The following is a 15084-nucleotide window of genomic DNA, read 5'->3' as shown; positions in this document are numbered from 1 at the left end:
GTACCCTCGGTACGAGAAGCTCTCTGTGCTTTAGACAGTGAGGCCGTGAACTCTGCTGCAGTGTTGGTGAGGTAGGGTTGTACAAAGCAGGGTGACAAAGATCTAGGAAAAACACCTTTTCAGATGCCGGAGAGGATGTTACCGTGCAGGCCTTTAAGCAGGAATTAATCGGGGTGTCCAGACAAGCTGCTGAGGAGAGCTGCGTGCCTCTCAAATCGGGAATAATCCCTTGAAGAAAGGCAGGCAGCCAGGTTGTATAAACACTTCTCAAAAACCTCCCTAATATCATTACACGCTGGCGTGTTGGCTGAAAGCAGTCCCACCTGTCAAAACCAGAATGAATGGGCGAGGAAGACCCGCAGGTCTTCCTTATCTAAAAGTACATATGTCTGGGTTCACATCAAGAGAAAGTCGACCTCAGCTCCCCTAACCTTATCCCTTCTGAAGAAAGTGGTGGGAGAGAGCGCAAATGTGCAGGAGGATGGAGTAAAACTGTGTTGGGGAAGATAATGATAAGGCCTGTGAGTCTGCCTTGCTTTCATGTTCCTGTAATCTTACATAGCTTCAGTCTTCAATTAGACTTTTTTTTTTCCTTTTGAAACTGCTCAAAGTTTAGTTTTTTTGTGGTGTCTCTGTTCTATTCTCTGCCACATGGCAATTTTAAAACAGATTTAGTTGTTAGATCTGGTAGACGTGGTGTAAATGTTTATGCTCTAATTGAATCACTGTAAAAATAACTGCTGCTTTCTTTTTCAACATTGGGAGACTTACTGAGCTGGAGGTTTTATTTAGACCAAAAGTAAACTTCAGTGATTCTTTAAAGGTTCCTGTCTTACCTCCAAGTGTGGCTTAGCATTAACTGCTTTGTAAGGAAGAGCCTTGCATCATGGGACAGCGGCTAAGGTGTCTTTTCCAGTTTCTCATTTATATGGAAGATAAATTTGAACTTGCACAGAAATCGGTGACCTGTAAGAAAAGCTGTTGCTGTGCTTCTGGTGGTCTGGGGTTATTCTGTTCAGGTGATGCAGTGAGGGTGGCATGAAGCCTGTGCCGAACTGCGCTGCCCAAGGAGCTGGGATGTTTAGGACGGATGCAAGCCTGTCAGAAGGTAAGTGGAGGGGATTTAGGTAATGAGGGAAACGGGCTACAAGCATCCATGGCGGTAAGAGGATTTGATCCTGGAACTGAATTGGAATTGGTGTTACGATGCCAAGTGCCGGGGCAGCTGCTCCCATCTGCTAGAAAACACGATTTCTTTAGTTTGCGTTAAAGGGATGGTGGGTTTTCCTTCTGTCATCCACTGTTTCATCATTTTACATTGCTTTTGCTTGAGATCCTGGGCTGCTCCGAGGCAATAATCTGGAGGGTGGAGGTGCAGGGAGAGGAGGAGAGGCGTGCTGTGGATCGCTGCACGCTGTAGTACCTACTCCGTGTGTAACTAGTCCTGTCGTTTTTATTGCAACACTGCCCAGAGGATGCAATCAGATGCCGCAGAAACAGGCCGAGACAAACACCGCTCCGAGTACCTTGTAGTCTGATTTTGAAGTTTTTCTAACTTTTTCCGAGGCGTGGAGCGAAGAGCCCGGTATGGTTGTGTGGGAGAAGGTCGCCGAGTGATTTGCTTGGTGGGGGGAACTTTCTGCCCTGCTAGGAGCTGCTAGCAGAGCTGAAACGTGCCGTCCCCAGCGGGAACGCGACCCAGCCGTTGCCGCCCTGTGACGAGCCGCGAAGCCGCAACAGGTCCCGACGGATCCTTGGATGAACGCGGCGGTAGCCGTGCCACGGATCAGCTTCGCTCTGTTTCTGCGGGCGAGAGTGCGATGCTTGGAGCGGGGTGGATGGAAGAGCAGGGCGGAGGGAAGAGCGGGGTGGTAGCTAGGCGGCCAGCAGCGAAGGGGTGCTTGGGGCTGGGCAGGGTGTCACTTTTGGGGTGGCCTTGGTGGCTCTGCTGTGCTTCCCGACACCACTAGGTGCCTCTCGGCCTTTGCACAGCGGCTCTGCCACGGGTGCTGCCGGGAGAGGTGTGCAGGGGATGGCGGGCGCAGAAAATACCCGCTGCGGCTTCTGGCTGCTCAAACGAGCAGCGGTGCTGTGTTGTAAGAGGACGGTTCTGCTTTTTTTTTTTGCGTTGTTTTTTTTTTTTTCTGATCCGGCTTCGCCGTAGCTTTCCTTTTTCTAGAGCCGGGGTTGGCAGGGTTTGACCGTAAGGGCATATGGTGGGGGAAACGTGGAACTGTTTAAGGCAGCGCTGTCAGCAGGAGTATCGAGTGTATAAAGAGCCTGTACTTAGCCGTGTACCGTGGATACACAAGCCAATTTTACGTGGTGTAAAATCCACCGTCCTTCTGGGGGTCCTTGTGTGGCTGGCTGAGCTCGGGAGCAACACGGAGCAGCTGACTTTTTCATTGCTGTGATAGTGCTGTGGCTGCCAGAGTAATTTATATGCTTAGAGTGATTTTTATATTTGCTCAGTTTGTTCCTGGCTCAGCCGGATTAGGTTTGGGGCTGACAAGAATATAATCATGATAAAGTTTGGGGGGTGGGGTAGTATCTTCCCGTTCTCAACCATTGTGAAAATACAGGATGAGATTGTGGGACGGCAGCGCGGTGCTGGTGACGGGCGATGTGTGTCGCCCGCGCCGGCTCCGCACGCTTTGCTGCCGGAGGAGATGGGGGGCAGGAAAATCCCTGTACAGGACAAGATCCTGGGCAGTAGCTCTGCATATGGGCAGAGAGCACAGAAATGGTCGTTTCTGGTAAATGATCTCCTCAGCCTGACGTTTTGTGCCCTTCTGAGACCCCGATGCTACCAGCGTGCAAATTTGGAATTTGGGCTCACGGAGCCCTTACCTGCGAGCTGCTGAATGAAGAGGACCAAACTGCTTTTCCCATTTGTCCCCAGCATGAAAATGACTGGCTCTGTGACAAAAACATTTTTAAGAATCTTGTTCTTTCTTTTTTTTTTTTTTCCCGCCCACGATTTGTCCCAGGTACAGCATGTACTGACCAGTCCCTCATGTTGAAACTCCGTGAGGTGGCACAGAGTTTAGTGTGTTCAGATATTTCACCGTCCACTTTTTTGTTCCGTGCTCCAACGCTCCATTTTACCAGGCCAGCCAGCTTTTGACAGACATCCAGTTTTATTAGTGCTTTTAGCAGAAACCAAAATCCCACCTCCTTTGGCTTGCGAACAACCTACCGATTGAAGCCTGGGAGCAGAATATATTTGTGTGTGTGTGTCTGCAGGGCCCTGTGTGAGTCCAGCTCAGGAAAAAAAAGAAAAATGGAGATTTGAAAATGTGTCTGGGACTTCTCAGGGGACAAAAAAATAATATTTAAAAAAAAATAAAAATTGAAAAGCCTTTTGCTTCCACTTGCTGCCTTAACTTCGGGTTACGGGGTTTCCTTGGTTCCAGCTTGGGAGAGGCAGGATGCAGATAAGCACGTAAGGGGATCAGTAGGACCTGATTCAGAAAGCCCTTAAAAATGAAACGTTAAGGTACCTCCTGGCTTCTGTGGAATATGTCTGTAATTGCCGTTTTCCTAAATGCAAGGCTGACTCGGGCGTGGGTTGTCCGGCAGTGGAGAGCGTGGGAGCGCCGCGGTGCCCCGGTGTCGGGCAGTCCGTCTTCTGAGACCTCAGTTCCCTCTTTGTGCGAAGGACGAGCCTATTGGGTCCCTCTAATACAAATAAAAAAGCTTGGGTTGTTGGGCTTTGTTCTTTTTTTTTTTTTTAAATAGTTAATGTTACTTGTTTTCCCTTTGCCAAACGTTAACTTTCTTTAAATTTGAGACTCAAAGTGTAAGAGAGAAAAGGCGAGACTTTTCAAACTTCACTATTCAACTTCAGGCATTTTACAGAAGACCATTTTTTTTCCCCCACAAAGTATTACTCCTTCTAAAACTCACACCGATTTATAATCTCTTTATTTGAGCACTCCAAATTGCTAGTCACTTCTAAATAGAGATATTAGTCTCAGGCTTTGTACTTGTATTTATTGCCTTTGATGAAAGAGAGGGTGTCAAGAGAGGAAAATGAGTGGAGGCAGAGGAGAGAAATAGGAGAAATTAAGGGAAGGAGGTGGAAAAGGGAACAAAGAAATCGATTACATCATTTTGCTCGCATATCTTTCCTAAGGATGATTATGTTTCTCTGGAAAACATCCCCTTCATTCGATGTGTTAATATTTAACTAGTTGCTGATCATTGAGTGCTTATTGTTGTTGCTAATTTGGACAGGGAAGCGATGGTAAATGTTGTTTCTGATGGGGTGCTGGTGACAATCTTGCTGCTGGGAACGTAAGTAGGTTAACAGGGCGGGTATTTTTAAGTCGCACTGCCTGGCAGCATCTAATCTTCCTTGCACCCAAACTTCAGGGAAACTTCTCGATGCCTTTTCGTAGGGGGGTGCAAAGGCCACGGGAGCGTTGTCCGTAAGTCCCGACAAGAGTCCGTGAAACAGCAAATCTGCAGTAAAGGGTTTAGCCTTTTTGCCCTAACGTAACATTTGTTAGTGTGAGGTGCTGAAAACTCATTTTCATCATTTGGGCATGTGATATAAAGCCTCAGGATCTGAAATATTACAGTAACCATGGCTACCAGTGACTTATCTGAGGGAGTTTGACTTTTGTTTTGATTTTAAGTGTCTTAATTGTAGTTTAAAAATCAGAATCTGAATGTGTTTTTTACTTAGGCACGAAACTAAACGCATTAAATGATTTGCATTATTAAAATATCTATAATGCTGCCTTTCAAAGGTTCTTAAAGAAGGTCCTTAATATTCATACCCTATGTTCTAAATAAAGTTACTCTTCAGCTTTATGGTAGTTCTGCTGCTCTCACCATAAATTTCTTGCAGGCTTGAGTGCTCAGAAGGTGCCTCGCTGGCTGTTTTGCAATCCCAAGTCCTTTGTTTATCCACAGAAAAGCTGTGGCACTACGGACTTGATGCATGCGAACACACACACACACACACGCACAGACGCTGCTGCTTTTCCTCCCTCCTCTTTTGTACCCCAGCCATGCCCCGCGGGGTCCTACCTTTAGAGCTTGTGTTTACTGTAGAGGCTGGCTGTTGGAAGTTTGCCCTGCTTAGAAATCTTGCCAACCCCCTTGAGTTTCTCCTGTATGAAAAATTACCAAGCACCACCTGCCCAGAGAGTGGGAAAATGTGGGTGGATATTAGCAAGGATGCTGAGCTGGGATGGAGAGCGAGCCTCGCTAGCACCGAGCTATCCCCCCTTCCAAGGAGGACCGTGTTATAAAAGAAGAGTAGGAAGACGACAGGCAGTTGTGTAGCAAAAGATTTTTCCTTCTTTAATTCAATCACTGAAATGTTATAATCTGGCCTGGTATAATTCTCTCCATTTGTACTTGTGCGGTAGTTGCAAACACGCTGAAATACGAACTCATGCTTGGTAAGCCTTTAATTCCAGCTTTGATGTTTTTAATCATCAGTACAGATTTGGTAAAAATGATTCATTAGCTTGAAACGCATCTTGGATTACACGTGATGTTGTGGAGAATTGAGGAGGCAGACACAGGGGACGCTTGTTCTCTGGGACGTTCTTTGTGCCTCATCTGAACTGATTCTTGAAGTATGGCCCTTAAATATCTCTCAGCTCGTCAGCTTTAGAGGCCTCTTGGGCGTCCAGCCCTGTGTTCGGATGCCTCCTCGCTGCATCTGTTTCTGGTCAAAAAATCAAGCAGTTCTTGCTCAGAAACATGTCAGCTAAGGATGTGGTCAGCATGCTTGGGGCAAGGATGAGCACATGGCCAAGCTCCTGCAAATAGGTACGGCAGCAGCAGGAGAATTTCTGGGCTTGTTTGCCTTCCCTGCCTGCTGTCTGCCTGGAACCACTCCCTTAACCCTTGCTTTAACATCTTCACGAGCCTGCAATGTGTGTACGGTTTTGGGTTGATTTTCCTCAAGCTACGGTCACATACGCCATGCTGAACTCTATCCTGCAGCGACTGGCAAGGATTGAAATCAATCTGGCTTCAGAGCAGCAGCTTGGAGACAAATCCTCAATCCCATTACTTGTTCCCTGGCAGTCGCTTTTTGAAAATTGGGTACCAGTGATGTTATCGGAGTCTTTGAGGGTGCTGCCCACGGTGGATCGCCCTTCTGAATGACCGTCTCTGCTGAATTCCAGCTGCGCCCACCATTGGTGCGATGGATGCAGTTACATGAATATAAAGATGCCTTTCACTGCTACAGCTATTTCCATATGGAAAGTGGGATTTCTGTTCCGGTAAAGTCACCTTTATACCAATATGTTCATGTTAGAGGCCCTGATCATGTAAACGTTTTCAGATCCCCTTGCAGATCGCTGTGAAGCCCGTGGGACGTGCAGTGGAAGTGCTGCTTGCTGTGAATGTGATTTCCATGTTTTACTTTTTTTCAAAGGATAAATTGGACTGGGTGCAGCCAGGCACTCTTGAACCCACTCTGAGCTAGCGCGCTCAGCCCCTGCCAAAGGACGCTCCGGACGCAGAACCTCCGCGAAGCTCTGCGGCAGGGGAAGAACTTCAGTCAATGCTGTCCTTTGAGGACAAAGACGAAGAACCGGGGAAAATTCCAGCCCTGCCAGCATCAGAAAGGGAAGGGGGAAGGAGCAGAATAAACACTTTCTCACTATTGTGTGATGAAAGGCTTTTATCTTGAAGGCATGTTCTGAACTGCTGAGGAGTGGATGCAACTCTTCCGAAGTTTGTCTGCAAGGCTGTTTCTTCTGTAACAAATTGTTAAGCAACAAGTACACGGCATACTCAGATCTCAAATAAGATAGGGACGGCCTCACAAAGGCGCTTTCAGATGTTCAAGGCTTCCTTTTGTGCCTTTTTTTTCCCCCGAGTGTCTGACATCCAACTGCTGCCTCTCTTCTTCCTCTGTTCCTGATGCAGCGCAAGGAGTGGAAAGCAAGGCCGTGCGGCACAACGCGTGCGGTGCTACGGCGTGCCCCGTGTACGGCAGCCTGGTTTGAGCCAAACCTGCCTTTCTCGCAAATCCCTTTTTACTAACCCTGGTGCAAACAGCGTTTATTGCTGTTTTCTCACCTCTCCTCCTCCCACTTTGTTTTTTGTAGAGTCTTTTACTTGATTTCTCATGCTTTGTGTGGATTTTATTTTGCTTCCCGCTTATGTATTTCTTCTAAAGGTGTGGGTTTTTTTCCCCAGACTGAAGAAAGCTGGATATTATCAATGTTGCTTCTTTTACTGTTTGGTTTTGTTTTGTCCTTTTTTTTTTTTCCCTGCAGGATTGTGTAATCATTGGATCCTTTTATTCTATACCTGTAAATAGACAAAGGAACTAGGACAGGGAGTTTTTCAGGGGTAGCTGTTCACAATTATCTATTGAAATGAATCGCACATGCAAACACGTTTATTCCGGCACAGAAATATTTACCCGCCCAGATTTAGTCCTCCATCTACTCTAAACTTACATTCTGGTTATTAATAGTGCCTGTAAAAGTTAATTGAGAAAAAGGACAAGAAGAGGAATGTTTGTTCAGGTAAAGCTTGTTGTTTGAAGAGGCACCCGCACTGGGAAGGTTGTGGATATAGTGAAAGCAATCCTGTATGGGTAAGCCCTTAGGCTGGGAAAAGGAATACTTAAAATTGGTCTGAAAAAAAGGCTGAAGAAAATTCCCACGAGAAGAATCCTGCAGGAGATCAAGTCTAACGAAGTTACGGTAAACTCAGGAGTTGCCATCTCCCAGATGAGCCGCCAAAGCTGTCTGTGCGTATTTTACCTGTCCAGCGAGAAGAAAAATGAGTTTGCTTGGTGAACGATCCTGTGCTCAGAGGCAGGATCGTTTCCTTGCTTATGCTCGATGTTTCCTCCTTTAGACTCCAGCGAATCAAAGCCATTGTTCCAGAGAGGAGAGTAAAATGAGTTTGACGTGATGAATATTCATGCACTCGCTCCCTCCAATCTCTTTCCTCTTTCGCCATGGGAAGAGCTGGAGTGGATAGATGTTTCTTGGCTCGCAGAGTAATGGATAAAGGTCTTGTCAGCAACTGACTTTTTGCTAATCCTTTTTATTATAGGGAGGATGTTGTAGCTGGACTCCAGTCTCTGAACTAAGACTTTTTAGTATGCTTTGACTTTGAGGTAGGAATTTCAGATCTGTGCTACAAGAAGCACAGCTGACCGGTATCAGTCATCCCAGTAGGAGCTCGTATGAATTTTGAGGTGCGTTCCCAAGCCTGAGGAATTCTGAAACAGAGAGCAAAGATTTGATATCTGCATCCTGCAGCATCCCAAAGAGCTGTAGAACTACTCGCACAAAGCGGCTGCCCTCTCAGTGCTCTGATGACCATCACAGATTTCCCCCAACTCGCCTATTCTGTAAAGCTTGCAGGAAATTGCAGTCCGATAAGTTAGGCAAGTAGCAAGTCCTGTCCATTGTTCCTTATTGTTTGAGGATTGTTTACATCCCCTTTTTGGTTGTCCCATCTCCCTGACTCTTCTCTGACCTTGCCTACTTGTTTTGTCCATTGTGTGTGGCTTTTGTTGTTGTTTAGGTAGCGAACTCTTAGGTACAGTTGTTAGCAAACGATAGGATCATACACTGGGACCTAGTCTCTACTATTTTTTTTGGCTTTGTTGGTATATTCTACCTAAATAATAATAATACCCTTTAAGTGCAGTACTCAGTGCACTCTCCCAGCGTGGACTTGGGGAGCAAGTGATGCAGCTGGTTCGGTATGATCTGCTTGGGATTTTTTTTATGTCACGCTTTCATTAAATATTTCTTAAAATGCAGAGACCAAATAGCAGGATGCTTCTGAAAATATAAAACCTATCCTGAATACTTGGTCCTTGTGCATGTTTTCTTCCCAGGAGGACTCGGATCTTGATCCTAGAAAGTAGTTCAGAGTCGGATTAAATTTGCAAATGAATTTAGGATTCCATGCTTCTGTTGGCGTGAGTGGAACCCATTTGGTGGGCAGGGCATGGTGGCCGCTATCGCCTTGCTCAGGAAATCTGCAGCATAACTGTAGTTATTTCCAGAGGAGCACAGAGCATCTAATAGTCGTTTCCACTTGTGCAGAGATACTGCTGATGTTCACCTCCAAACACAGCGTTCTCACTGACAAGTGCATCTGAGGCCAAGTGAATCTAAGAACGATGCTCTCCGCGCTGGGGAACATGTGCGAGAGGCATTGGGAAAACCAAGGAAATATTTACGCTGGGAGGGGACTGTTTACAGTGCGGTTCAAACAGTTGACGTTATTTAGAGCAGCCAGTGCTATGTAATATTTTGCTTTTGCTCTTCTCATGAGGGTCAGGCATAAGGAAAGGATCAAATAGGGCTAGCAGGGCCGTCCTTGGACGGTACAGAGCATCTAACAGCTGCAGTCAGGATAGGTGGTGAGAAGAATAAGCAACTGTGATTCAGCCTTGTGGTTGAAGTCAAGGTCAGGGTGGACTCTGGGGTAGTTGTAGTGTGGGGACACCAACGTTCGTTGGAGATTTTGGCCCCACTAGCTGATGTTTGGATGGCGTCTGAAGTCCACGTGTGCTGCAGCGTGACGGGTTGTTGGTAATGCGAAAGTATAATTTAAAAATTTGGAAGTCTCTTTTGTATTGGGAGAAGGGAATACAACCGAGGTACTGATGTCATGATGTTCTGTGTGGCTATTGAGCTGGGAATTTGCGTTCAAACTGCTTCATGTTACAGTATCTTCCCCAGCATGCTTTGTAGGTATACCACATATTGTTTTAATTTAAAACCAGCCTGTCTCTCTTGTTCTGTTTTTAGCATGGCTGACAAGAACAGCACCCTGAAATGCACGTTCTCTGCTCCTGGCCACAGCACCACTCTGCTGCAGGGACTGGCCTCGCTCCGAGCTCAGGCTCAGCTGCTTGATGTCATCCTCACTATAAATAATGAAGTGTTTCAGGTTCATAAAGTTGTCTTGGCTGCCTGCAGTGACTATTTCAGGTGAGAATCCGATAGGGAAGCAGGCATTTTTACCTTTCCCATTGGTTTTCTGTTTCCCCATCCTTCCCCACCCCAACCTCCCCACCACGCCCCAAAATGACGCCCACCCACAACCCTTTGGAGGTGTGGTTTGCCCCACGGATGGCGGTGGGATTACCTGCAGGCATGTAGAGGCTCGGAGTCAGTCCCTCTGCATGCAGATGAGGTTTGTTCGACTACAGCCGCTGGGCCAAGACGCGAGTTCAAGCCCAGGTCTTGAACCCACCTCGGCAGCATCGGTAGGTGCTCTGCCTGCTGAAGGAAACAGGCTTTTGCCCTGGAGCTACTTGAGCTGATTTCCAAGTGGCAGCGAGGGCTCTGAAATGAGTCATCCCATTGAACGATTGTGCCCATTGTAAATACGCTCGTGTTATCTTTAAATACCACTGATCTGTCTGTAGTGCTTACTGTTGCAGGCTAAAGAGTATGAAGCGTTTTGTGTGTGCATTCCCCAGATACCCGGGGAGATAGGGGAGAATTGTCCTGTCTTGTGTGGGTAGAAAACTGAAGCGTGGAGATGAGTTTTCTCAGCCAAATTAATGCAGAGTGAGCCAACTGCAGAGCAGGAGATTCAGTCTTACACGAAAAACTGTATTCATCCATCTTGCCTCTGTCAAACTCTTTTGTAGTGGTTCTCTGACTTGGAATGACTTCTCTTTTGAGGTAGGGATCTTTTCTGGCAGCACCAGTAGCAGCGTCAAGTGAGGGGCATGCTGGAGGCAACGGGAATAGGGAAGGTTCAAAAGAACAGAGAACTTGACCTGGGTGTTGTCCTAGACCGCAGGTCGTAGCAAGTGAGGGTGGAGGAGGTGTTCAGCAGGGTTTGCAGTCCCTTGACGCGTAGGTTCCTTCCTGGTCTGAGCAGACTGGTTTGCTGAGCAGGTAACCAAGAGCAAGGGACTTGAGTGTCCTTTGGCATCTCTCTTGTATCCCTTCGCCCATTTCTTCAGCTGCTCTGCTGATGTCTCTCTTATGTACACACATATTTTCTAGGCTCTTCCCTTCTCTCTCCCTTTGGTAACATAAACCTTCCAAGCTTATCGCTCTCCCTAACAGGCATGCAATTAATGGTGGAGCTGATCTCCCACCAAATGCTAAAAGCACTATTTGTATTCATAAATGCTGTGTGCAGTGCCACTGCTAGTGTGTTTTCACTGTCGAAATATAACTGCTGAGTAGGTTTCTTGTTATAACTTCTGTGGTGCTAAGGAGGGTTGTCTTGGGGAACAATGGCAGAATAATCTAGCTTTTGAAAATACTCTGGTTTTATGCAGAAGCGGGGAGGGAAAAGAGTGAAATTGAGGCATTTATGTAATCAGCACTTTAGAACCATAACACTTTCTAAAGGAATTGCATTCTATTTGATGATTTGTCTTCATCATGGCAACAATAACGCTTTTCTGTCCTTATGCACGTTCAGCTCTGTGTAGCTAATGCACGAGTACGCATATGTCTGCATATCCTCTGGGGCAAGGGATCAGGGCAGCATGCTGTTCTGTGACATGGGATATGCAAGGGGATTTTAGCACAATGTTCTCATCTGCTTTATGGACAAATAATTGCGAACAGTATTCCTGATCACTCGGTTACAGAAAGCTGATTTCATATGCAGATATTTCCTTATTTAGGTCATTTAGGATTTCTTGGGTTTATGCTGGACGGCAGCAGGTTTGCTAGCCTGGTTTGGACAGGAAACTTGAAACTCCTGTCTTTTGACAGCATTCCCAAGATATTCCTGTATTCCTGTGCTGATGTAGAAGAGGAGGGTCTGTTCAGCATTTTTTTCTAACTTGCACCGTAAAGTCACTGCAGCTTCCTAAGGCAGCTCTAATGACACCGTGCCTTCACAATGAATTTACCTTTCCGATGGAAAAGAGTTAGGTTATCGATGGTGGAAAAAACAGCCCAAGATGTGCAGGCAGCTGGCAGCAGTTTCAAAGGTCTTTTGTGTGACATCTGTAGCCTGGCTGTGATGTGTGTACAGCGGCAGTGAATGGTGAAACCCCATGTCACGGTTCTTCCAGCAGCCTGTTTTGACTTCGGCTTCCCCAGAATTGCTCTGCTACTGCTTGTTGAATGCTACACAGAGCGCAAACCTTTGCCCCCGAGCTACCCATATATAACAAAACCTGCTGAAATTTAATGTAAACGTATAAAAAACCAAATGTGCAGTTATGTCCCCGTCACACCCACAGGCCCCGTAGCTGGGAAATGCAGCACCGCTCTAGAAGAGCAGTTTACGAGATGTCTGCGCGCAGTCCTTGGTGTGGTATGTGCTTCCTGTGGAATTTAGGAGCCTCCCAAGGAGGTGATCTAGGGCCTAATCTCTGCGTGGCCTGGTCAACTGATGTGCTTGCAGCTGTGCTGTAACAAAATCCTTTTTTTTTTTTCTTTTTTTTTTTTTTTAATTGCCTGTTAGCCCCCTGCCGTCGTACTGCAACATGACAGACGTTTTCTGAAGTGGCTGCAACTCCTATTTTCTTAAGGCGTTGGGAATGAACCTTGGAGGGGAGGTTCTGTTGTGATTACCAAAGCTGTTCATAAGATGTGTTGCATCTGCAATATTTAAGCCATTTCGTAGCTAGCTGACGATATAATGGGCTAACTGAAATCTTTGCCTAAAGGCAGTGCTGCAGGCAAGCTCAGGATTGCTGACCTCCTAAACACAGGTGTCTTCCGAAGTGTACTCCTTGCGCTCACAGATTCTGCATAGTTAAACTCTGCAGGGCATGGTTACCAATCTCTGCCGGTGCAGATCCCGTTGTAGCCTTCGGTTGTTGAATGTTGTGGATTCATTGGTGCCCGGCGTACTACACGCCCTGCTCTGGTAGCTCTACCTGCTTCTTGAAGCTTTGTCCTCTGGTCCACTCTTACTTATGCTGCCAGTAGGATTGAAAAACTTAACTTCCTGATAGCTGAATATTACTTCTTAACGCACTGTTTATGCAAGCTTTATGTAAGTAATGGCATACTCTGATTTCGCCTGGCTTTTAGAGATTTAGCCTTGATTTATTCTCCCCCTTCCCCATCCTCCCTAAGGGAATCAGTGTGTTTAAAAAAAATAAAATAAAATTCTGAAGTGATACATCATTTCACAGGTATTTAAAGGGGGGAAAATTTTTGTTTGTGTTCTTGACCTCCAGGGCCATGTTCACAGGCGGGATGAGAGAAGCCAGCCAAGATGTGATCGAACTGAAAGGTGTATCTGCAAAAGGACTGAAACACATAATAGACTTTGCGTACAGTGCTGAAGTGACTCTTGATCTTGACTGCATTCAGGATGTGCTGGGAGCTGCTGTCTTCCTCCAGATGGTGCCTGTCGTGGAGCTCTGCGAAGAATTTCTGAAGTCTGCCATGAGCGTAGAAACGTGTCTCAATATCGGGCAGATGGCCACCACCTTTAGCCTCGCATCCTTGAAGGAATCGGTAGATGCATTCACTTTCAGGCATTTCCTCCAGATCTCTGAGGAAGAGGATTTCCTCCACCTGCCGCTGGAGCGCCTTGTTTTCTTCTTGCAGAGCAATAAGCTGAAAAGCTGCAGCGAAATAGACCTCTTCCGTGCTGCCGTCCGCTGGCTGCAGTATGACCCAACCCGCCGTGCCAATGCCAGCCAGGTCCTCTGCCACATCCGCTTCCCGCTGATGAAGTCCTCGGAGCTGGTGGACAGCGTCCAGACCTTGGACATCATGGTGGAAGATGTCTTGTGCCGGCAGTATTTGCTGGAAGCGTTCAATTACCAGATCCTGCCCTTCCGTCAGCACGAGATGCAGTCCCCTCGGACCACCATCCGCTCGGATGTCCTGTCCCTCATCACCTTCGGTGGCACTCCCTACACAGATAACGACCGCACTGTGAGCTGCAAAGTCTACTACCTGCCGGACGCCAGCGTGCGCCAGTTTAAGGAGCTGACGGAAATGGAGGTGGGCAGCAGCCATTCTTGCGTGGCCGTGCTCGACAACTTTGTCTACATCGTAGGAGGGCAGCACCTGCAGTACCGGAGTGGCGAGGGAGCGGTGGATATCTGCTACCGTTACGATCCGCACCTGAACCAGTGGCTGCGCATCCAGGCCATGCAGGAGAGCAGGATCCAGTTCCAGCTCAACGTCCTCCACGGTATGGTGTATGCCACCGGTGGGAGGAACCGCTCAGGGAGCTTGGCCTCCGTAGAGAAGTACTGCCCCAAAAATAACGAGTGGTCGTACGTGTGCTCCCTGAAACGCAGGACGTGGGGGCATGCTGGAGCCACGGTAGGAGACAAACTGTACATATCAGGTGGGTATGGCATTTCAGTGGAAGACAAAAAAGCCCTGCACTGTTACGACCCCGCCGTGGACCAGTGGGAGTTTAAAACCCCAATGAACGAACCCAGAGTTCTGCATGCCATGGTCAGTGCCAATAACAGGATTTACGCTCTGGGAGGCCGCATGGACCATGTTGACCGTTGTTTCGATGTTTTGGCTGTGGAGTATTACGTGCCTGAAACAGACCAATGGACAACGGTGAGCCCTATGCGTGCAGGTCAGTCGGAAGCTGGCTGTTGTTTACTAGAAAAAAAGATTTATATCGTAGGAGGGTACAATTGGCACCTGAACAATGTTACAAGCATTGTGCAGGTGTATAACACGGAAACTGATGAATGGGAAAGGGACCTACATTTTCCAGAATCTTTTGCTGGGATAGCGTGCGCTCCCGTTATACTACCGCAGGTAACGACCCAGAGATAACTGCGTGCGACTGCGTCGGCCTGTGGGATCGCCTCGTGTTGCATGTTATCGGGATGCTGTGTTGTTCCTTTGTTGTTTGCAAACGGTATTGTGCATTTTGTGGGTGAGGGAAGGAGAAAAATAGCTTGCGTTCCCTCCTCCATAAAGTCCCTCCTCCTCTTATGTAGTGTTCTGGCAAGCATGTTTCAGCAGAAGCACTTGTCAGCTAGTTAGACTTAACAGATGTTACAGCTGGAAAAAGCTTTTCTCTTTTTTTCTTTTTTTTGATGGGGGGGTGCATTTTGCCAACTTTTCATATTTTTAACAATGTTACACATTGCAAACATTGACAGCTCAGGAGTAACTAAGTACTGTGGTATGTTTAAAA

The 15084-nt window shown here is 47.0% G+C and overlaps 1 protein-coding gene across 3 annotated transcripts; it reads left to right on the top strand.

The window, feature by feature from the left end:
* Positions 1-9771: 9771 nt before the first annotated feature.
* KLHL26 (kelch like family member 26) lies at positions 9772-14717 on the top strand. 3 transcript variants are annotated; one of them, XM_009477803.2, is made up of 2 exons: positions 9772-9953; positions 13136-14717. In XM_009477803.2, the coding sequence occupies exons 1-2, from the start codon at positions 9772-9774 to the stop codon at positions 14715-14717; spliced, it is 1764 nt and encodes a 587-aa protein (XP_009476078.1). The 3 variants fall into 3 exon arrangements, with proteins under 3 accessions (XP_009476078.1, XP_075579929.1, XP_075579930.1); XM_075723814.1 differs by having other exon boundaries at positions 9781-10015; positions 13117-14717; XM_075723815.1 differs by lacking the exon at positions 9772-9953 and adding an exon at positions 12877-12948.
* Positions 14718-15084: the final 367 nt, after the last annotated feature.

Source organism: Pelecanus crispus, chromosome 20 (assembly GCF_030463565.1).
Source record: "Pelecanus crispus isolate bPelCri1 chromosome 20, bPelCri1.pri, whole genome shotgun sequence".
In the NCBI taxonomy this organism is placed as follows: Eukaryota; Metazoa; Chordata; class Aves; order Pelecaniformes; family Pelecanidae; genus Pelecanus; species Pelecanus crispus.
This window is presented reverse-complemented; position numbering and strand designations above follow the sequence as displayed.